We start from the raw sequence: 22,951 nt of genomic DNA on the forward strand, positions 1-22,951 counted from the left end.
TTTCTAGAATGAAGAGTTTGTTTCCATCAGTTTAATATTTCTGTGTATTTTGCCTTTCTCATTCTTTTCTCTTTAGTGAAAGTAGTCAGAAGTCTTAAACATTCCACTCAACCAGAAGTCATTCAAAGGACTTAAAATACTTTTCACAAATGTTTGATGGACAGTTTCGTAACATTCCACTGAAAAGTGCTTGAATATTTTATTCTTTTCTATTATTCGGTAAAATGTGGTGCAGTGAATGATAATGCTTTAAATGTATTCAAGTTCCATGAACAAATAATGTCTCTCTCTAAATACAGATTTTCACACACATTATTCCTAGTCAGTATGTATAGTAAATAACAAGTACCACATATTTCTTCCTGATGTTAGAAATCCCTCTTTAACCAAAAACAGTACAAACTTAAATATGTATAGCAAGTGGTTATTAGTTTGGGATCAGACGTATCTGCTGAACTGTGACCCTATTGACTTGTTCTGTCCACTCTATACATATACTATCTGAGTTTTGTCAAATTTTATGTTAAGATCTAGAATCTAGGTGGATGTTGACACAGTCATCAGTAAAGTTATTGTTTGTATTTCATTCAACAGGTGTAGTAAACAATCTTTGCAGTTACTTTTATGTAATAAGTGTGGTTAAAAGTATTAACTCTATTTTTTTTTCTCAGAGATGTGTGTATATATGTGTTGTAAGGTACTTCAATAGTTTATTAAAAAAATATGGAGACCACATCAAGGGTATAGTGGTTAGTTGGCAGTTCTCCATACCATCATTACATGTTTCACTAATGGTTTATTTCTTATTAATTACATATAGTCCACAACTGTTCAATGTAAAACATTTTATTGGTCTCCAGTCATGGAGAAGCATCTTAAAGACTCATTTATACTCCAAAATTCTAACTTGATGGCTGATTTCAGATGTTGTTTCTTTATATAAATATGGTTTAGAAGTAACTGGAAATACAGTTAGTACATAGATATCTGGAAAGCTACTAAAACATTAACACAACTTTCTAGTCCATAATACTGGCTAACAAAAAAATTAATTATTGTAAGTTCAGTTTCTGGTAAAACAACAGGTATGGAGTGGCAGTCGGGCCGAGTGGCGATGCAGACGACAGGTGCATCTCCACCTCCTTCTCACTAATAAGTTGTACCTTGTCATCATCACAAAAGAACCATGGTTTGATATTTGTTGAATCAATGTGCTGGGAAAGGTTTAAAGCACAACACGTATCATGTGGAATACTACTAAACTCTTTAGCTGTACTCAGTTTGGTATATGAAGAACCACTAACTACTGTCACATAATGACCAGAATTCACAGACAGTCCCTTGTGAATGACCACAGCAAATAAACAATAACAATGATCTTCTTTATGGAAGCTGGGTAGCTGAAGAGGAACTGGACAGTGGGTGTTCAACTTGGACATTCCAACCTGCTCTTTGAAACTACAAACCAAATATCCATCAGTTAGCATAAGATAACAACATATGAACTAACAAATCTTGTACACATGTGAAATGATAACCTGTGGTGGTTAACAGTACTTATGTGTTTTATTTAGCCTACCTTGTTTGGCAATTAAAGCGTCCTAGTTGTAAGATTAGAACTTGGGGAGTTGAGTTGAGAACTAAACCACATCTAGCCTCCACATAATGATGACATTCTTCACAGTAATACTTGTTGGGTCCACGTAACAAAGATTCCTTCTTTAATGTGTCAGTCAGAAAACACTTGCTCCTTGCCTCTCCTGAAAGGGAAATCACAAAATTTGAAGTGAAACTGCATTTTTTGATTACATCTTGTCCAATGTGTACTAATTCATTTATGGAGCTACAATAAAAAGAGGCTGAGCCCAGCTCCAATAATAACTATTTTTGTAATAAGCAGCAATATGACCATATTGTTACCTGTTTAGTAGCCTAGAGCTATTCGAGAAAACTTTGTTCTGGGTAGCATAATATTAAAGGATATAACAATGAAAAAAGGAAAACTTAAATGTCTTGCTTCAAAAAGGTTTTATGATCATTAAACAACTGAAAAGGAAGTGTATTGTATGTCACTTTATTATTATACTACCCATGTATTCTGTGATAGTTCTCAGCTAGTTAACATAAAGTAAACTGATAAGTTTTCACTTGCCCATTATAAACAATACATTATAAGTACATACATAAGAAGTTGTTGCTTTACTTCAATGATAAAACCAAGGGAATCAAGACTTATTGCAGTTATTTGTGTGTGCTATTGACAATGAATCCAACTTGAGTTGGTTTATCAACTATAGTTAGAAATCAGCAACAAATTCAGCAAACGTGTTCACTCTCTCATACAGTATTTAATGTACCTGCCACAAAAGCTAAACAGTCATAATTTTAATAACATCACCTATCAGCAAGCATTTTAATATATTTTATACATGTAACCTGACTGTTTTAAGAACTGGTAACCAGTATCTATTATGGATGGTATACCTTATATTTAATATTTTATGTTACACCCTGAACATAAAATATTAAATATGAGGTATACCATCACATCATGGTACAGTGATACTGACAATTATACTCTCAACATAAAACATTTGGATGTAGAAGTAGGTAGCATTTTATCATACTGACCAGATTCAGGTTGTAGAAGTAGGTAATTTTTATCATACTGACCTAATTCAGGATATAGAAGTAATGTTTATCATACTGACCTGATTCAGACTGTAGAAGTAGGTAATGTTTATCATACTCACCTGGTTCACGATATAGAAGTAGGTAATGTTTATCATACTCACCTGAATCAGCTTCCTCATCCTCACTGTCATCTGTATAATTGGCTAAAACTGGAACACTGAGGTCACAGAATTCCTCCTCCGAGCACTTTATATGTTCACATTCCAGACATACTGTAGTATTTGAAGATCTACCTTGAAACAGGTCCCTGACAAAGTTCTGTTTTCTTTCACACACTTGGTGATCATTTATAGATGAACTGTAACTACCTGAAATCTTCTTTTTTCTCTTTCTTGGATTTGAGAAAATACACCGTCTCCTCCTCTTCCTACGACAAACTTTCTGAGAAGATGTTTCTACAAGAGAGATTGTTCTCACCGGTAGTACGATGTCAGATATTTCAGAAAGAACATTTAGAACCAATATCAGAGCTTCGTGAGCATCCTGCTGATGGTTTTCTTCCAGGCTGGGATGATAATCTCTGTTATATATTATAATAATTGACTTTCAATCTTTGCAACAGTGAACAAGTACACACACCAATGTTTCTTATTAAATGTGAAACGTACATTCTTTTGTTATAATTTGACATTAATACAGTTTGAAGATGGTTTGAATGAGTGAAGAAGGAAATTGGTAAAAAGCCACCTGTAAACATTTATTTTCTCTAGATTCTTCATCATAAAGTTTGATATCATCACATAAATACAGATATTAGCTCATTGTCCTGTTTGTTTACCTGAGCAGTAGTAATAAAGCCTGAAGATGAGACTTGATGAATGATGTTACATCTCCATCTGATGTTTCTACATCTTCATATCTCTTCATTTGGTGAAACACCTACAAAATGGAAATGAGGACTTTACTTTCAAAACAGAAACATTAACAGCTCCTTTTAACATACTCGTAACCTGACCTGTAACTTTCCCATCCACCGTTGTAATTGAAACTGAACAAAAATACAATTCCAATACTATCTTAAAACAAAGATTCCTGTCAGCAGTGTGCACCTGTTCTAAGAAGTCAACAATATTTATGAGAAACCAGTCACTTCCACAAAATACAAAGGAGCTACTGTTGTTACATCGACATCAGGATGGGAAAATAAAGGTTACATAATAAGATAAATGTGATATATTGAATGTTTTACAGTAATGAAAAATAAATACCTTCATTCACTGAAGTTAAAACAAGAAAATTAAGGTTGCTCTAAACTAAACCTAATTAGACTAATATGCATTGAAAAACTATAAAACTTGACAACCTCATAATTATTTTCTTTAAGTCTAATAAGGTGTGTGTGACCCAAACAAGCAAGACCACACATTTGTAAAATTCTATTTAATTCGTGGTGTGTGTTTATAAACTTATTTATCTAACCATGAAGTCCCCTCACAGTACTGGGGCTAGCAGGGCCAATTCTATCTCTAACTAAGGGGAACTAAAACACCCACAAAGTTACCTAGACATGATGAGAGTGCAAGTTTCTGAGGTAAGGTACCATGGGCTGGCATCCCAGCAGGGTCTGTCTTCGAGTACAAAATTCCCTTTGGGACATCTGTGAATAACAAGGGGGCTTTTCAACCCCATGGTCAAATGTATTACATGCTAATTTAATAAATTTTATAAATACAAAATATATCATTGATTACTGTTTGTTGAATAAGGTATGTAATGTGAAATAAAAGAAATCAAATATTTACTTCTATTGTTCTTCTGTATTCTCAGTTATCAATGTATCACTTTGTCACACCACTACTAAATAATAACAAAAGTGTCTGTCAAGAAACTACTAATATTATAAACAACTTGTCAACTGTTAATAATTATAAACTTGTCAACTACTGATATTATGAACAACTTGTCAACTACTAATATTATAAACAACTTTTCAACTTTCAGGTAGTTTGGGATAGTTAATTACTCATGTCACTTCATGATGTTCTGTACACTTGGCATCAACATTAATGTTAACTATATATACATCTTCCCAACATGTACTTAATGCATTCTTTACTGGATTTTCTTGCATGGTTTGTTAAAAAATGGATTCCCAATACTTCTTCCCTGAATATCCCATTTAATGAATTGGCAGAGCCATTACAAGTTTAAGATATTTCAATATTTAATGGAAACCAACCTTTTCTATAATAATATCTAGCAACCTTATTCTTATGGTAAGTTTTAGATGTTAGGTTGTTTCAAATTTGACCATATAAACAGTCCATTAGAAATAAAAGTAATATCAAATAATAACTCCTTACAAGTAATAAAACAATATTTTGCAATATTCACTGCATCATATGATAACTCCTTACAAGCAATAAAACCATATATTTTTCAATATTCTCTGCATCATATGATAACACCTTACAAGCAATAAAACCATATATTTTTCAATATTCTCTGCATCATATAACTCCTTACAAGTAATAAAACCATACTTTTCAATATTCTTTGTATCAAATGATAATTCCTTACAAGCAATAAAACCATATTTTTCAATATTTTATATATCATATAACTCTTTACAAGAAATAAAACCATACTTTTCAATATTCTCTGCATCATGTAACACTTGATTCTAGAAATTTAACAACAAAGCATTGTTTTTCAAATTTAAACCAAATTTCCCAACTGTTACACTACAAATCATGATATTCTTTAGCGAATACAATATCCACTAATTAACATAGCTTTCTGTGTAGCACAACTCCACAAAGAACCAATACAAAACTAAAAACAACAATAATAAAAAATACATTACAACTCCCAGTTAGTATTATCAACTGCTTAACTCTGTTTTGTAAAGATATATTTGAAGTGTAGAACAAAGTGTGGGTAAAGGTAAAAATAAACCAATTGTTACACGAAGTGAAAATAAAAACTATTTGTAGGACACAATCTTTAAGTAAAATGTTAGAAAATCAGATGTAAAACTGTAAACATTGCTAAGTACACAGTTCCAGCTGATTTCTTAGCCCTCAAAATATAGCTTAGAACTATTTGTAGAATAATAATATGAACTGTTGTACTTCCTATTATAATGCGTGCTGTCACCGTAACTCCAACCCTCACCTATAGCTATACTTTTTGAGTTTCACACCCAGCACAAACTGTAAGAATATTTATGACTAAAAGTGAAGCTAATGTTTTCATTTGCAAGACATAACTAACCTGGTGAAGTTGGACAACAATGTTCCACTTTGGATCTTCACGTATCCCATCCTTAAACAGAAAAACAATGTTAACAACATGTCACTAATATACATGAAGAGATAGATTAAAAACTACCTGTTCAACTAAATCTACCAACATACATGGAACAAGTCTTCTCATAATATCTGCAAGTATAAAAGGTAAGAGTACACAAAAAAACCTCTATATTTGTGATGTGAAAGTTGGTGAAGTGAGGATTTCTTTAAATTAAATTATGGGTTAATAAAGGTTATGGTGCAAAACATATGATAAAGGAAGGCTTGTACCTGATGATTATAAGATGACTTGAAGATCCCACATCTCAAACAGCCAAGAAATGTAACAATAACTTTCACTTTCTTATGAATAAATTACAAAGTTTAAAGAATGACAAGTCTCCTGGACCAGATAATATTTCCCTATTTTGAAGGTTAAAATTTAGATATGTGAAACACGTGCTATTATGTTTTTGTCAATCTTTGAATAGTGAACAGATACCAAAGGATTGGAAATTAGATAATGTAACTTCTCTTTTCAAGAGAGAGGATAAAAAATTGTCCCAGTAATTATAGACCCGTAAGTCTTATATCAGTTGTGGGGAAAGTTCTAGAAAGTATTTTTAAAGATACTTTGTAGTCATTTAACAAAATTTATATTGTTATTGGATAGTAAACATGGTTTCACTGAGGGAAATCTTGTCTTACAAATATTTAAATATTCCTTGCAAAGTAACATTACTGCTTATGTAGATGAAGGTAAGGGTGTAGATTTGGTGTATCTGGATTCTAAGAAGGCAACTGACAAGATACTAAATAAAAGGCTTATACAAAAATTATCTTTATAAGTGTGGAGGGTAAGTTAGCACATTGGACAGAAAAGTGGTTGGATGGAAGAAAACAGAGGGTTGTTATAAAGTGAGTTCAGTCAAGCTTGATTAATGTTACAAGAGGGGAACCTCAAAAATCAGTCTTAGGACCTACATTCCTTTTGATTTACATCAATGACATAGAAAATAGAATGACAAAAAATTTAACTGAACTTACAGATGACATTAAGGTCTTGGATGTTGGTGGCTGTCAAGAGGATATTACTGATTTACAAAAGTTCAGTCATTTAATGATAATTATATATCTAAGTTATCCTACATACTGTATAACATACCACTACTGGTGATAAATAATTATATAGTAACCTACTGAAACATCAACTACAGTAACTACAGTAAATTAAGTATGTACTTCACTGATAATTGCTATTATTTGATGTAACTATACATGTTTAAAGAGATTAACAACTTTACAAACACAGAGCTATCATTTTATTAATTTCTTCTCACTTGACATTTCAGTTTGTTTATCTCATCCACCAGGCTGTGGAGTCCTTTGGTAAACTGAGGTGTTAGCCTTAGGACATACAGAATACTGTTGAGGAAACATGTGTTTCCTAAATTAAAGAGCGGACCAATTCTACATTTGTTTTCTTTAATATCTTCCCACATCTCTGGCATTTGTTTATGACAGTTTTGTGCAACTGAAACAGCTGTGTTTTGATCTTCTTCACATACACATGATGACACAGGTTTCATTTGCTCAGTAAAGTCACATAATGGTGATTGTTTCATTCTCTCTTTGGATTCAATGAATTGATTTGTACTTGAAATCTGTTGCCATAATTTAGGTGAAGACTCTGGATAAAGTACACTACTGAATGTTTCTGTTACTTCAGAATGCAGTTTCCGCCCTTTCAGGGAAAGCTTTAGCCGTTTCTCCTTTAGAGGAGTAAGGGAATTCCTTCTTTCTAGGACTGATGTGGATCCTACCCCATCTTTTAAACTGCAGGATATCATGATCTTTGTATCTTTACTGCAAAAATAGTTATAACCACAATCAACCTCAAACTACATACTTGTTTCCACTTAAAAGCATAAAATATCGATTACTTTTCGATTTTGATCAAAATATGAGTTTAGTTCCAACCTTAGAATTACAAGGTGAATAAACTGAAATTTAAAAATAAATTTCTAATTACCAGAAAATGCTAATCTATTAAAACTTTATATAATGAAAAACAATGTTTAAGTATCACTTGTACATGATTCTAAAATACATTGTATGAATTGTTAATGTACTTTTTATAATGAAAAAGAAAATTTAAATATCACTTATAAATGATTCTAAAATATATTGTATGAATTGTTAAAGTACTTTATATAATTTCTCACATCTGCTTTACCAAAGTTTTGAAACTAGAGTTTTGATTTAAAAACAAACAATACATTGACCTTATGTTCTACAGTGGTTGGGATATTAAATAGCCTGTAGTTTTATATTTCTTACATTTTACTTTAATGTAATATAAAGTGGAAGTTCTAACTGAATTGGAAAATGAAATATCTAATAATTAATGTGATATTTCATAACAGAAAAACAAAAAAAAACTAGATGAGTGTGATAATATAAAAAAGTAATGAACGTGACATAATGTATCCTGCCAAGAATTCAAACCATGTTAAAGATTTACTTACAACCCCCTTAATTTGTTTTAGTGTAATAAATTCATTGACTTAATTTTGAAATGTTGTTAAAGCTGTGAGTGAACACAAAGGACTTTCGAGTGTTACAATATTTGTAGATTTACCCACGGGGAGGTGGGGTACTGAAACAAGTACAGACATAAAATATGACATATAAACCATCCCATGATAACTAAGTCTTCATTTGGTTTACATAAATCAACCTAAGTCTTCATTTGGTGTAAGGAAACCATCCCAGAACTTGATGACAACTTATTAAACAGAACTTGTTGATGGCTTATTAAATACAACAGAAATTGATACAACTTATTAGACAAAAGAAAACTTAATGATAACTTATTAAAAACAACAGAACTTGCTGATAGCTTATTAAACACAATAGAACTTGATGCAACTTACTAAAAACAACAGAATGCATTGGCAGCTTATCTAACATGATTGAACTTGATGACAACTTATTATAAAAATTTCTTGATAGCTTATTAAATATAACAAAACTTTATGTTAGCTTCTAAACACAACAGAACTTGATGAGAGCTTAATATATATGTAAAAACGTCTGGTTTGGGTTGAGAAAATGTTTTATGTAGAGAAGTGAACAACATTTCTACCTTCTTCGGTCATCGTCAGGTTCACAAAGAAAGAAAGAGGTAACTGACCGAAGAAGGTCAAAATGTTGTTCACCCCTCTATATAAAAAACTTTCTCAACCCAAACCAGCCATTTTTTACATATATATTTTTCTCTTCAAGTGGGTTTTCTCATCATCACTGACTGATGAGAGCTTACTAAACACAACAGAACTTGATGACAACTTATTAGACAACCATACTTGATGACAACTTACTAAACACAACAGAAGTTTAGGAAACTTACTAAAAACAACAGAACTTTTTTAATAGCTTATTAGACTCAACAGAACTTGATGACAACTTATTAAACAGAACTTGTTGATAATCTGATAATGAGAAAACCCACTTGTAGAGAAAATGTACGTAAAATTGGCTGGTATTGCTAGAGAAAGCACTATGTAGAGTGAACAAACATAAACAAACACAAAATTAAAGAAGCCTTACTTATACAACAACTCAAGCCCAAAATAAACCAATACAAAGGAACACCTTTATACCTATATTAATAAATATAACCGAACATCTAAGCATGCCCTCTACATTCCTACACTCAATTACACAACTGCCTTCAAACATGTGGTCAGTTATTGGTCAGTAACCCTTTCTTTCTCTGTGAACCTGAAGATGACCTAAGAAGGTGGAAACATTGTTTTCTCCTCTACATAGCACTTTCTCTACCCATTCCAGCCATTTTTACATACAGAACTTGTTGAGAGCTTATTAAACAAAACAGAACTTGATGCAACTTATTAACAAGAGAACTTGTTGATAGCTGATTAAAGAAAACAGAACTTGATGACAACTTATCAGACACAACAAAAATTGTTGATAGCTTTTTAGACACAACTTGTTAAAACCATTTTAAGCATAGCATAACTTGTTCACAGCTTATCAGACACAACATAACTTGCTAAAACTTTATTAGAGACAACAAAACTTAAAACCTTATTAAACAATACAGAATTTCTTAACATCTTATTAGATACAACAGATGTTCTATCAGTTTATCACACACAACAGAAATGTTGATAGTTTATTAAACACAAAAGCACTTGTAACAACCTTATTACACCCAACAAACTTGTAAATATATTATCAGACACAAAAGAAATTGTTAAAAATTTATTAGACATAACAGATCTTATAACATTATTAGACACAACATAACTTGGTGAATGCTTATTAGACATAATGGAACTTGTAACAACCTTATTAGACATAACAAAACTTGGTGAATGCTTATCAGAAACAACATAACTTGTTAAAAGCTTATTAGATACAACTGAACTTTTTAACAGCTTATTGGACACAAGGGTACTTGTAACAATGTTATTAGACACAACAGAACTTGTAACAACCTTATTAGACACAAAAGAACTTGTAACAACCTTATCAAACACAACAGAACTTGATGATAGCTTACTAAACACAACAGAACTTCATGCAACTTATTAACAACAAGAGAACTTGTTGACAGCTTATTAAAGAAAACAGAACTTGATTACAACTTATCAGACACAACAAAAATTGTTGATAGCTTTTCAGACACAACTTGTTAAAACCATTTTAAACATAGCATAACTTGTTCACAGCTTATCAGACACAACATAACTTGCTAAAACCTTATTAGAGACAACAAACCTTAAAACCTTATTAAACAATACAGAATTTCTTAACATCTTATTAGATACAACAGATGTTCTATCAGTTTATCACACACAACAGAAATGTTGATAGTTTATTAAACACAAAAGCACTTGTAACAACCTTATTACACCCAACAAACTTGTAAGCATATTATCAGACACAAAAGAAATTATTAAAAATCTATTAGACACAACAAAACTTGTAAAAACCTTATTAAACACAATAGAACCTGTAACAACCTTATTAGACACAACAGAACTTGTAATAACCTTATTAAACACAACAGAACCTGTAACAACCTTATTAGACACAACAGAACCTGTAACAACCTTATTAGACACAACAGAACTTGAAAAAACCTTATTAAACACAACAAAACCTGTAACAACCTTATTAGACACAACAAAACCTGTAACAACCTTATTAGACACAACAGAACTTGTAATAACCTTATTACACACAATGGAACTTGTAACAACCTTATTAGACACAGTGGAACTTGTAACAACCTTATTAAACACAACTTGATAATAGTTTACTAAGCACAACAGAACTTGATGCAACTTATTAGACACGACAGAACTTCTTAATAGCTTATTAAACCCAACTGAACTTGATGGCAACTTATTAGACAAAACAGAACTTGATGAAAACTTTATTAGACACAACAGAACTTGCTAACACCTTATTAGACACAACAGATCATATTCATGATTACATACCTTTTGTAATATCTCTATTTTTTACCAACAAGATTTCTTCTATCACAGTTTAAAGGTCAAATGTATTTGATGTGGTGGTAACTTCAAACCTTCATTTCTATTAGTTATGTGAATAATATTAACTTTTCAAAGCAGTAATTTATGTTATTTTTTTCTTAACTAACTTCTTACCTTTCTATGTTAATATAAACAGTTTTATTACAGTAACCAGTGTTAGTTTTACAGTTTTATTATGATAACCAGCTTTAGTATTACAGTTTTATTATGATAACCAGTATTATTTTACAGTTTCTTTACAGTAACCACTGTTAGTTTTACATCAAATTGGAAAGCTGTAAAACAGTTACTTATCTTTTACAGCATCAAATCATTATTTAATATAGCATGCGTGAATAACTTTGCTTCATCTGTCATATTATAACTTTGTTGTTTGTGACTTTTTTATTACTGCAACTTCTGTACCTAACTATCATTAACACATTTGAGCTAATTAATACAGTTTAACTTAATATATTACTTCTGTCTACCAACACATGGAAAAGTGTGGTCTAATTATCAGGTCAGTTTAGTATTCACTGATTGGTCAGTGTGTCCAGTAACAACTTCTTATTGTATTTAAGCTATTCTTAATCATAATAATTTAATGAATAACTTTGCTATTTATTTCATATTTCATTTTTACCTTCATAAACATAAGTTTTCCACTATACTATTACCCATTATCCAATTCTATTTGTAAATAAGGGGTGAGAAACACCTCATGTATTGTCAGTCATAGATCTTGTTAGAAAGGATTATATGAAGTTTCTATAAAGCAATGGAAAATCAAGAACAATACTCAAAGCAAACAACTATTTTTGTATGTCTTGCAAAAACAGTTAAATTTATGTTAGTTTCATTATGAATGTTGATCAAAATGTTAAAAGTATATTTATTAATAACATAAGATATTATTGATATTATGAATAAATATATTAATAATGAGAGTAATCAACTGATAAATAGTCCACTCCAACATCACCAGTTTTGTTTTGGGTTAACACAGTAAAACTGGTATTAACTATGTAACTTCCTAGGTAAATTTGTAAAATAACCATGTGGGTAGCTTGTCTTAACTGAGCTGTATCAGTTAGTGAAAACTGGAGTGTATCCTTGGCAAGTTACCAATGTCATCAATTTATCAGCACTTAATGTTCACACATTGTTGAGTCAACTTTAACCTGATTTTTATTACTTTGCTAATATACACCAGTTGTACATACATCAGAGGTATGCCACTAACTCAAATGTCTGACCAACAGCGAGGCCTAAAAATGTTAAGAACCAGTGGAGTAATGAAAAGTTCTAAAGGTGATAAAGTTATTCTGCATGACACACCTTCTCATGATATTAGAAAATCATGTAAATTCAAGAAATCACAGACACAATACCCAATTACTTTCAAAAGGTCAGCCTTTCCTCTCCAGAGGAAAACTGACAGACAGATTGTATGACATTTTAATATTTATTACACCTTTACACATAAAATGTTTACTTCATCATTACTTGTCAACAGATATTACTCAGCTATAAGTTATTCTACTTTAATCATACTGTTCTTTTCACCCATTACATAAAAATATTCAATTTCCAAAGCATTAACGTCTATTGTGTATCCAGCCTTTGAACAATAAGTATGCCCCGTGTGTACTTAGTAATTTCCTTACAATACTGAGATATCACATTCAATTGCACATTATTTCTTTTATCACTGTCACCATTCACTTTTCAAAGATTTTTACACAAAATCAAGTTAAAAATTACTACAAATGAAAACTACGTATATACCTTGGGCACTGCTCAAAGAGAGAAAGGTCTGGGTTTTGTTTGAATTTTGCTTAAAGCTACACGGAGAGCTGTATGCTAGCCATCCCTAATTTATCAGTGAGACAAGAGGGAAGGCAGCTAGTCATCACCACCCACCACCAACTCTTGGGCTACTTTTTTACCAACGAATAGTGGGAATGACCATGACTTAAAATGCCCCCACAGCTGAAAGGGCACTTCTTTGGTGTGATGGGGATTCGAACCCATGACCCTCAGATTATGAGTCCAGTGCCCTAAATACCTGGAGAGAAGGTAAGATACAATTTTGAACAGTTAATGATACACAAGTTCTATAGTCTAATTTTTATATGTCTTGTTATAGTTACTGCAACTAGTACTTCTACTTTACAAGTTAAACTACATGCTAACCAGACATCATGGGCTATTACTTATCTCGTTAGTGATAATGTAACGATAGATAATAGGGGTGGCCAAACTGCAGCACATGAGCCACATGTGGCTCTCTGACACATGTAAAACTTGCAGAAATATGTTGGCTAAGCCCCTTTTTTGTATTACATTAATATAAAATGTAAATAAAAATTTTTCAAGCTTTATAATTATTTACCTGGTATAAACTGAGAGTCCAGTAAATTAAAACGTAAGTTTAATGTTCATGGTGAATAAATATATTTAAGAATTTAAATCCTAATTTTAATGCTAGATTTGAGTCAGGGATTTAAGAAATTTTGGATCAGCAAGGAATACAGAGAAACTGTGCTGAAGAATCAGTAATCATACATGACGATGCTGACAATGTTAGTTTTGGTGGGCGTGAATCGCATGATTACGGCATGTGTGGCTGTGTTGCAGGCAGTGACTTCAGCAGAGTGTTAGTGTGATACTCAGTGCTGTAAACTGTGCTGAAGAATCAGTAATCATACATGACGGTGCTGACAATGTTAGTTTTGGTGGGCGTGAATCGCATGATTACGCATGTGTGGCTGTGTTGCAGGCAGTGACTTCAGCAGAGTGTTAGTGTGACACTCAGTGCTGTAAACTGTGCTGAAGAATCAGTAATCATACATGACGGTGCTGACAATGTTAGTTTTGGTGGGCGTGAATCGCATGATTACGGCATGTGTGGCTGTGTTGCAGGCAGTGACTTTAGCAGAGTGTTAGTGTGACACCCAGTGCTGTAAACTGTGCTGAAGAATCAGTAATCATACATGACGGTGCTGACAATGTTAGTTTTGGTGGGCGTGAATCGCATGATTACGGCATGTGTGGCTGTGTTGCAGGCAGTGACTTTAGCAGAGTGTTAGTGTGACACTCAGTGCTGTAAACTGTGCTGAAGAATCAGTAATCATACATGACGGTGCTGACAATGTTAGTTTTGGTGGGCGTGAATCGCATGATTACGGCATGTGTGGCTGTGTTGCAGGCAGTGACTTCAGCAGAGTGTTAGTGTGACACCCAGTGCTGTAAACCGTGCTGAAGAATCAGTAATCATACATGACGGTGCTGACAATGTTAGTTTTGGTGGGCTGAATCGCATGATTACGGCATGTGTGGCTGTGTTGCAGGCAGTGACTTTAGCAGAGTGTTAGTGTGACACCCAGTGCTGTAAACCGTGCTGAAGAATCAGTAATCATACATGACGGTGCTGACAATGTTAGTTTTGGTGGGCGTGAATCGCATGATTACGGCATGTGTGGCTGTGTTGCAGGCAGTGACTTCAGCAGAGTGTTAGTGTGACACTCAGTGCTGTAAACTGTGCTGAAGAATCAGTAATCATACATGACGGTGCTGACAATGTTAGTTTTGGTGGGCGTGAATCGCATGATTACGGCATGTGTGGCTGTGTTGCAGGCAGTGACTTTAGCAGAGTGTTAGTGTGACACTCAGTGCTGTAGAGTTTGCCATGCACATGTTAGAGCTTATTATTTCTTTTCACTTGAATTGTTTAGAAGTGTCTGAAAAATTTGTGAAAGAAGATGGCATCATCAAATTGTAAGAAGCGAAAGTATGAAGATGAAAACAAAAATTTTAAGCCAGAGTAGGAGGAACATTTTGCATTCACCGTTAAAGGAGGTAATCCTTTTGTCTTATCTGCAATGTGTTACTCAACTGTTACAAAGCCAGTAACTTGAAACACCACTTTGAATCAAATCACAAAAACTTTTCATCTGATTATCCACCTATATCAAAATTATGGAAAAACAACTTAACTGTTAAAATTATCACTAAATAGCCAACACACACTGTTGACAACATTCAGTAAGGAAGTTTTGTTATATCATGGAATACTGCTCGTGCTAAAAGCCCATATTTTAATGGTGAATTTGTTAAGAAGAATATAGCTGATGTTATTGCAGTGTTAGATCACACAAAACTTCAGCAACTAACAGCACAAATACCAGCTTCACGCCACACAACAGAGAGATGCATCTACCAGATCAGTGTTGATGTTGCAGGCAAAATGATTTAAAGAATTCCCCTGCATTCAGCTTAGCCCTTGATGAATCTACAGACATACAAGACAACCCACAACTGGCAGTATTTGTTTGTTATGTTTCCTCTGATGTAACTGTGAAAGAAGAGATGCTGGATTTAGTGGTACTAAAAGAAACAACTCGTAGTGTTGACATTAAAATTAAGTTTGATACAGCCTTAACAAATACTGATATTCCACTGGATAAACTCGTCAGTGTTGCAACAGATGGAGCACCTGCAATGGTGGAGAAAAATGCAAAATTAATTGCACTAATGAAAAGTGATCCCAGCTTTTCAGAGTTTCTCCCTGTTCATTGGATTATTCATTGTGAATACCTGGAAGACAGATACTTCAAGTATGAAGATGTGATGAAATTTGTTCTTGAAATTGCCAATTTCATATGCTTAAATGGAAAGACCCATCCACAGTTCAAAGCTTTTATTGAAGAACTCGAAGATAAACCCAGTGATGTCTCTTTCTTCTGCATTGTAAGGTGGCTGTCAACCAGCAATGTTTTAAATAGGTTTGTGGATCTGTTGGAGCCTATCATTACTTTTCTTGAAGAAAAGAAAAGAACTGGAAAATGATGAATGGATGCAAGATCTAATGTTCCTTATTGATATAATGAATCATCTACAAACTCTCAACTTGGCACTCCAGGGGAAGAATAAGACTATTTCTAATCTTACTCGGACAATTTTCACTTTCAGGATAAAACACAACTTTTTCAAAAGAGACTTTTCCAATCTCAAAAGGAGAGTAAATACATTCCCTGATATTGAAATAAAAGACCACAACTGGAAGTATAAAAAGATAAATTACAAGAACTGCTTGATAATCTCCTAGACAGGTTTGAAAACTTGTAGAAGCTGAAGCCCTGATTCGCCTTTCTTGTAAATCTATTCATGGTTAATGTGATCAATGATGGTTGTCCAATTCCTGAACCTCTGATTACAGAATCATCTGCTGGGGAAATGGAACTAATAGAACTACAGAAGGACCTTGATCTAAAGATGATCCATAAATCCCATTCTACAACTGAGTTCTGGAAGCAAGTTCCAGAAATACAATATCCTGGATTGAAGAAAACCAGTGTGCAACTCAATTTTCAGCACAACATACTGCTGTGAATCACTTTATTGTGTAATGAAGTTTGCGAAGTCAAGGCATTGTGCAAGCCTTATAATTTAACAACAAAGGGAGCTAATTCATACAGCCTTGACAACATATCAGCCAGAATTTCAACAACTCACAACCAAGATGGTAGCCTCTACTAGTAGTAAATAGCCTGATAATGGTATCAATGTCTGTTTGTGTCAGAAAAATATTATGATAAAACTAAAATTTTGTAAGGTGGTATCTGATTAAAATATCTCTAATTTTATTGTTTTACATATTTTCCTCCATGTTTTGACTATTTATTTACTAGGACAAATAAATATCGTTAAAAATGTGAGTTTTTACCCCTTTTATTTTTGGCAGTCTCATGTAATGTTAATGAAATGCAAATTTGCATATTTTTCTTAGATGTTTCCAGAGTTCATTACCTTATTATATATGCTCAGTATAGTTAAAACAATAATCAGCCAGGATTTTTAAATATTTGGTATATGTATATGTATATATATATATATATATATGTGTATGTGTGTGGACTTTATATGTGTGTGTAGATTATTGAAACTAATACAAATTAACAGTTTAAAAACTACGTACATAAATAAATATTACTATGTACATGTATTTATTAATATTTACATAACACAATGTGCATGTAAGAATAAAAACGTGTATGTAATATTTGTTCATGTCTTGTGGCTCTCAAACATCTGAAGTTTATCGTATGTGGCTCTACGCTTAGCAAGTTTGGCCACTCTGATATATGAGGTTACGTTAGGCCTAACTTCATGTTTACTATTGTTACTTTTGCTTTGTTGTATCTATTATTTCCAGATATATTTAAGTACTTTTAGGAAAGGTACTGTAAGCTAAAGGAATATTAACAAATACATAATGCTTACCTCTAATAATAAAAATGAACAACAATTTGGATTTTAAAACATTTCGAACCGTTCAATGTTTACTTTCACTTCCTAAATACCTACTTGTATAAAATGCCAGCACAAGTCGCGCTATGATTGATGTGCTTTAAAAATGGAGATGAAATTACAATAATAAAAGTGTCAATAGACATATTGATATCCACTGTTACTTTTTTTTAAATTTTAACATAGTTTGTTGACTTAGCTTTGAAATGTATTTACCATGGCCTTAGCAAATTATTATCAGTTGAAACTGTGATTAAAACGTCGTTCTTTCATTAGGCAAGTATTATTTAATTGTTTGGTAAAAATACTGTCAAATCTACCCTATAGGGGAAGAGTGGGCAAAGAAAGCCAGAGGATAGAGTGAGCCACATGGCCTAATCACATAATATAACATTTTAGCCAATCACAAGCGCGCTTTTCACATTGCGTGTTATGACATCATAATATTTTAGAATTTCCTTTTTCCTCAGCCTTGGCGCCTCTGAGCAAAACGGAAAGGAAAGAAATTGCACCATTTTCACCAAAATCCGTCACTAAACATAATGTGATGCTTTGATTCTAGACCTTTTCACAATTTCCATATCGTACTCAACCACTTATTTGAGTAGAGATTCGAAAGATTAAAATAAGAAAAGGGAAAATAAAAATGAAAAGCTTTTTTAGCATTTAATAGGGAAAATGTGAACACTATGAAATTAGCCTTGTTTAAGATCGTACTGAAATGAAGCGTTAATCGGTAAACACGCAACGAAATTTAGTCATTTTTTTTCAAGCATTAGCATTGTCAACATCTCCCACTAACATCTCCTGTGCTACATCAGGTAAAAACATGGCAAAGGCTAAAACGTTGACAGAGTTTGAACGTGGCAGAATTGTCGAGCTGCAAAAGCAAGGTCTCTCTCAACGTGCCATTGCTGGTGAGATTGGGCGTAGTAAAACTGCTGATGCAAATTTCTTAAAAGACCCTGAAGGATACGGAACGAGAATTTCAAGTGGTCGGCCCAAGAAAATTTCTCCAGCGTTGAGCAGGAGGATTCGGCAGGTGTCTTGCCTGACAACCTTGAGCTGCATTTTGCGTTGTAAGAACAATAAGACGGCATTTACAAGAGAAAGGCTTTAAACACCGTAAACGTATTCAAAGGCCACGCCTCCTTCCACACCACGAAACAGCTCGGTTAAACTTTGCTGAGCAAAACCACATATGGGACGTAGAAAAGTGGAAGAAGGTTTGGTTCTCTGAAGAGAAGAAATTTAACCTAGACGGCCCAGATGATTTCCAACATTACTGGCATGATAAGGATATCCCACCGGAGACATTTTCTACACGACACAGTGGAGGAGGTTCCATCATGATCTGGGGTGCTTTTCCTTCCATGGAACAATGGAGCTTCAGGTTATACAGGGGCATCAAACAGCAGCTGGCAACATTGGCATGTTGGAGAGAGCATCCTTATTGACTGAAAGCCCTCACTTGTGTGGAAATGACTGGATCTTTCAGCAGGACAATGCTACAATCCACAATGCCCGCAGGACAAAGGACTTTTTCATGGCGAATAACGTGATTCTTTTGGACATTCCAGTGGGTTCTCCCAAACTGAACCCCATTGAAAATTGTGTGGGGGTGGATGGCAAGGGAAGTCTATAGAAATGGACGTCAATTCCAAACAGTGCATGATCTTCGTGAAGCCATCTTCACTGATTAGAATAACATTCCAGCAATCCTTCTGCAAATGCTTTTATCGACCATGCCAAAGCGAATGCTTGAAGCTATTCGCAATGATGGCCGTGCAATTCACTACTGAGACCTCTTGTTGGACATTTCCTAACCTGTTTTGGACTTTTTTTTGGTATGGTCTTAAACTTTTGACCAGCTAGTATTTAGGCTAATTTCATTGTGTTCACATTTTCCCTATTAAAGGCTAAAAAAGCTTTCTATTTTTATTTTCCTTTTCTTATTTTCATCTTTCGAAGCTTTACTCAAATAATTGGTTGAATCTAACAATGCAAATGCATATTTTTTCTTTATGTTCATTGACCTTAAGATTTTGGCCAGCAGTGTATTTTAGATAAAAGGTGCACCAAACGACGATTTTCTCTAGGTATGACCCCTTAGGAAAAGTGAGCCATGGCCCATTATGCCCACGACCATGGCTCACTTTGTTCACTGAATTGTCTGCATTGCTAATAATGCTAAATTACCATAAAACGACGTAGCATGTTTGTTGTAATTCTTTGTGCTAAATGAATAAATATACCCAACTGAATAAATTAGCAATGTTTAACAACAGTAACAATAGCAGCAACAACAACAATAATAATAATTTTATCAGTAATTATTTTTATTTATTTATCGTTTGTGGTTTAACGAGGGTTAATATATTTTCTACTTGTAGATGGTCTCAAAGTAACAGTTGGATTGTTTCCGAAAGGTTTTATCAGATGACCAAGTTCGCCTACAAGTTGAACACCTGAAACATTTGGATTTGCTGTTTTACGGTGTTACGAAGGAAGGTCTGCAGTAAAATGATGATTGCGACATAATTCTGAATGATAAAATGTACTAGGCCTAGCCCACTTTGCCTATGGTGAAAGACAATTTCATGCAAAGTTATACTCATGCTATTTCGCTAGTCGTTCCTAATTTATCTGTGTAAGACTAGAGGGAAGGCAGTTAGTTATCACCACTTGCCACCAACTCTTGGTCTACTCTCTTGCCAACGAACAGTGGGACTGATCATAACATTATAACGCCCCCACGGTTGAAAGGGCGAGCATGTTTGGTGTGACGGGGATTCAGACCTTCGAATTACTAGTCAAGCGCCATAACAACTTGGTCGTGCCGGGTCTTTCTTTCCTGGTTAGAACGGCAAATTAATAATAGAAATATAGGATATAAACTAATTAGGGATCAGTGTCTATTATATAGTAAGAGATAGCAATTAATGAATAATTAGACGTAGATGATTGTATGTGCTATTAACCATGACAGCGATTAATTTCTAAATGATATAACCCTACTTAATCGTGAAGATTATTATTTCTTTTTTTTAACTAGTTGCTGTAAAAAGCGAAATCAATAAATGTTTAGGTAAGTAGTTCTAGCAACGCTTCAGAAACGTGCACTGAATAGTTACTACAGCCGACAAAGGGAGGGGCAATGACGTCATAATTCCGTTATATGGTACTGGAGAATGTGTTGCTATGTAAACATAACGTTTCAGTTCGACATTAGAAAGTGTGTTTCTAGAACACATCACTTTTAATAAATTTATTCTGAAATAATTTAATATTGTAAGTAAAACTGTGATGATGACCAAAGAAGATCGAAACGTTGTTCGCACCGCTACATAGTGCTTTCTTTACCCACAGAACGAAAAATTATTTTGTAATAAGTGCAGGTCAACAACACACTCATATTCTGTGTAGAACAATAAAATTGGATTATAATAAATGCAGCTCAACAGACCACTATCATATTGAGTGCGGAAAAATAAAATTGTATCGTAATAAGTTCAGGTGAAGAAGACATTATCATATGTTATGTTGAAGGATAAAATTGTATTTCTTTCTCTACCCATTCCACCCCTTTTTTACACATATGAATTTATTGGTTGCATATGAAAAGTTTGGAATAACTGTTGCTGGCAAAAAAAATTTTCTTGGCAACTTATTCTCTTCTCAAAATAAGGATTTTGCAACCTAATCTACATATCTGTTAAGAACATTTAAATTATTTACAGTTTTTCCTTCTATACTTAATTTTCCATATTTTCTCTCACTCATCTATCAAATATCTCATATGTCAAATTCATGTTAATATCATTATGTCATTATTTTTCACTTTTACAATTAATATATCACACAATTATGTGTCCCTAAAAGTATAATTATCACCCTTTATAGTCTTATCACTGGTTTTTCGTTTTTCAGTTTGTCTGGTGTGTTGAACTGGATAATAAAATCTTCAAGTATAATAATTATAATATACAATATAACATATTTCATCGCACACAATATAACGTTCATTACAACATAAAATATAACATACATTATAACATACAAAATAACATACACCACTCTGTAATATATGTCACTCTATAACATACATAACTCTATAATATACACCACTCTAAAAAAACATTATTCTATTATACACACAACTCAATGACATACACCACTCTATAACATTCAATACTCTATATTATACATCATTCAAAGACATACTATCATATTCTGTGTAAAACGATAAAAATTATATTCTAATACCTGCAGGTCAAAAGAAAGTATAATATTGGGTGTAGAACAACAAAATTGTATTGTAACTAGTGTAAGTCAACAAGATAGTATCATATTTTGTATGGAACAAAAATTGTTTTGTAATAAGTAAACATGAACAAGACACTATCATATTCTGTGTAGAAATAATAAAAGTTAATCGTAATAACTGGATGTGAACAGGACACTGTCATATTCTGTGTAGAAGAATAAAATTGTATTGTAATAAGTGCAGATAGAGGACATACTTTCGCATTGTGTGTAGAACGATAAAATAGTATTGTAATAAGTGCAGGTCAACAAAAACCTTATCATATTCTGTGTAGAACGAAAACTTTTTATTGTAATAACTGGCGGTGAACAAGACACAATCATATTCCGTGTGGAACAATACAATTGTATTTTAGTAAGTGCCGATCAAGGAGACACTATCATATTCTGTGCAGAACGATAAAATTAGATTGTAATGAGTGCAGGTCCACAAGGCACTATCATATACTGTGTAAAAATGAGGTTATATTGTAAAAACAGCAGGAGAACAAGGCACTATAATATTCTGTATAGAAAATTAAAATTATATTGTGATAAGTACAGGTCAACAAGACACTATTATATCATGTGTATAACATTATATTTATATTGTCATAAGTGCAGGTCGATAAGACACTGTCATATTTTCTGTAGAAGGATAAAATTGTATTGTAATAAGTGCAGGTCAATAAGGCACTTTCATATTCTGTATAATACAATAAAATTGTATTGTAATAAGTGCAGGTGAACAAGACACAATCATATTCTGTGTAGAGCAACAAAATTTGTATTGTTATAAGCGCAAGTTAAAGATACACTATTATATTCTGA

The 22,951-nt window shown here is 33.1% G+C and overlaps 2 protein-coding genes across 14 annotated transcripts in view; one reads left to right on the top strand and one right to left on the bottom strand.

Annotated features, from left to right (window-relative positions):
* The window catches only part of LOC143255075 (phosphatidylinositol 4-phosphate 5-kinase type-1 alpha-like), a 92,622-nt gene extending 91,883 nt beyond the window's left edge, over positions 1-739 (top strand). For both annotated transcript variants that reach the window (XM_076510147.1, XM_076510153.1), the window contains exon 20: positions 77-739. In XM_076510147.1, the coding sequence (XP_076366262.1) occupies positions 77-79 (3 nt within the window). In that variant the 3' untranslated portion in view covers positions 80-739. The remainder of the gene's footprint in view (positions 1-76) is intronic.
* Positions 740-830: 91 nt separating this feature from the next.
* LOC143255077 (uncharacterized) overlaps positions 831-22,951 on the bottom strand; it is a 47,841-nt gene continuing 25,720 nt past the window's right edge. For 2 of the 12 annotated variants that reach the window (XM_076510165.1, XM_076510159.1), the window contains exons 2-7: positions 7,268-7,793; positions 5,911-5,961; positions 3,473-3,573; positions 2,796-3,214; positions 1,580-1,760; positions 831-1,458 (exon numbers count right to left, since the gene is read on the bottom strand). In XM_076510165.1, coding sequence (XP_076366280.1) covers positions 1,053-1,458; positions 1,580-1,760; positions 2,796-3,214; positions 3,473-3,573; positions 5,911-5,961; positions 7,268-7,777 — 1,668 coding nt within the window. In that variant the 5' untranslated portion in view covers positions 7,778-7,793 and the 3' untranslated portion in view covers positions 831-1,052. Of the gene's footprint in view, positions 1,459-1,579; positions 1,761-2,795; positions 3,215-3,472; positions 3,574-5,910; positions 5,962-7,267; positions 7,794-13,291; positions 13,543-17,788; positions 18,179-22,951 lie in introns of those variants that run through there. The other 10 variants (XM_076510164.1, XM_076510163.1, XM_076510169.1 and 7 more) reach the window with 10 other exon arrangements.

The sequence above is a fragment of the Tachypleus tridentatus genome, chromosome 7 (assembly GCF_004210375.1).
Source record: "Tachypleus tridentatus isolate NWPU-2018 chromosome 7, ASM421037v1, whole genome shotgun sequence".
NCBI classification, from domain to species: domain Eukaryota; kingdom Metazoa; phylum Arthropoda; class Merostomata; order Xiphosura; family Limulidae; genus Tachypleus; species Tachypleus tridentatus.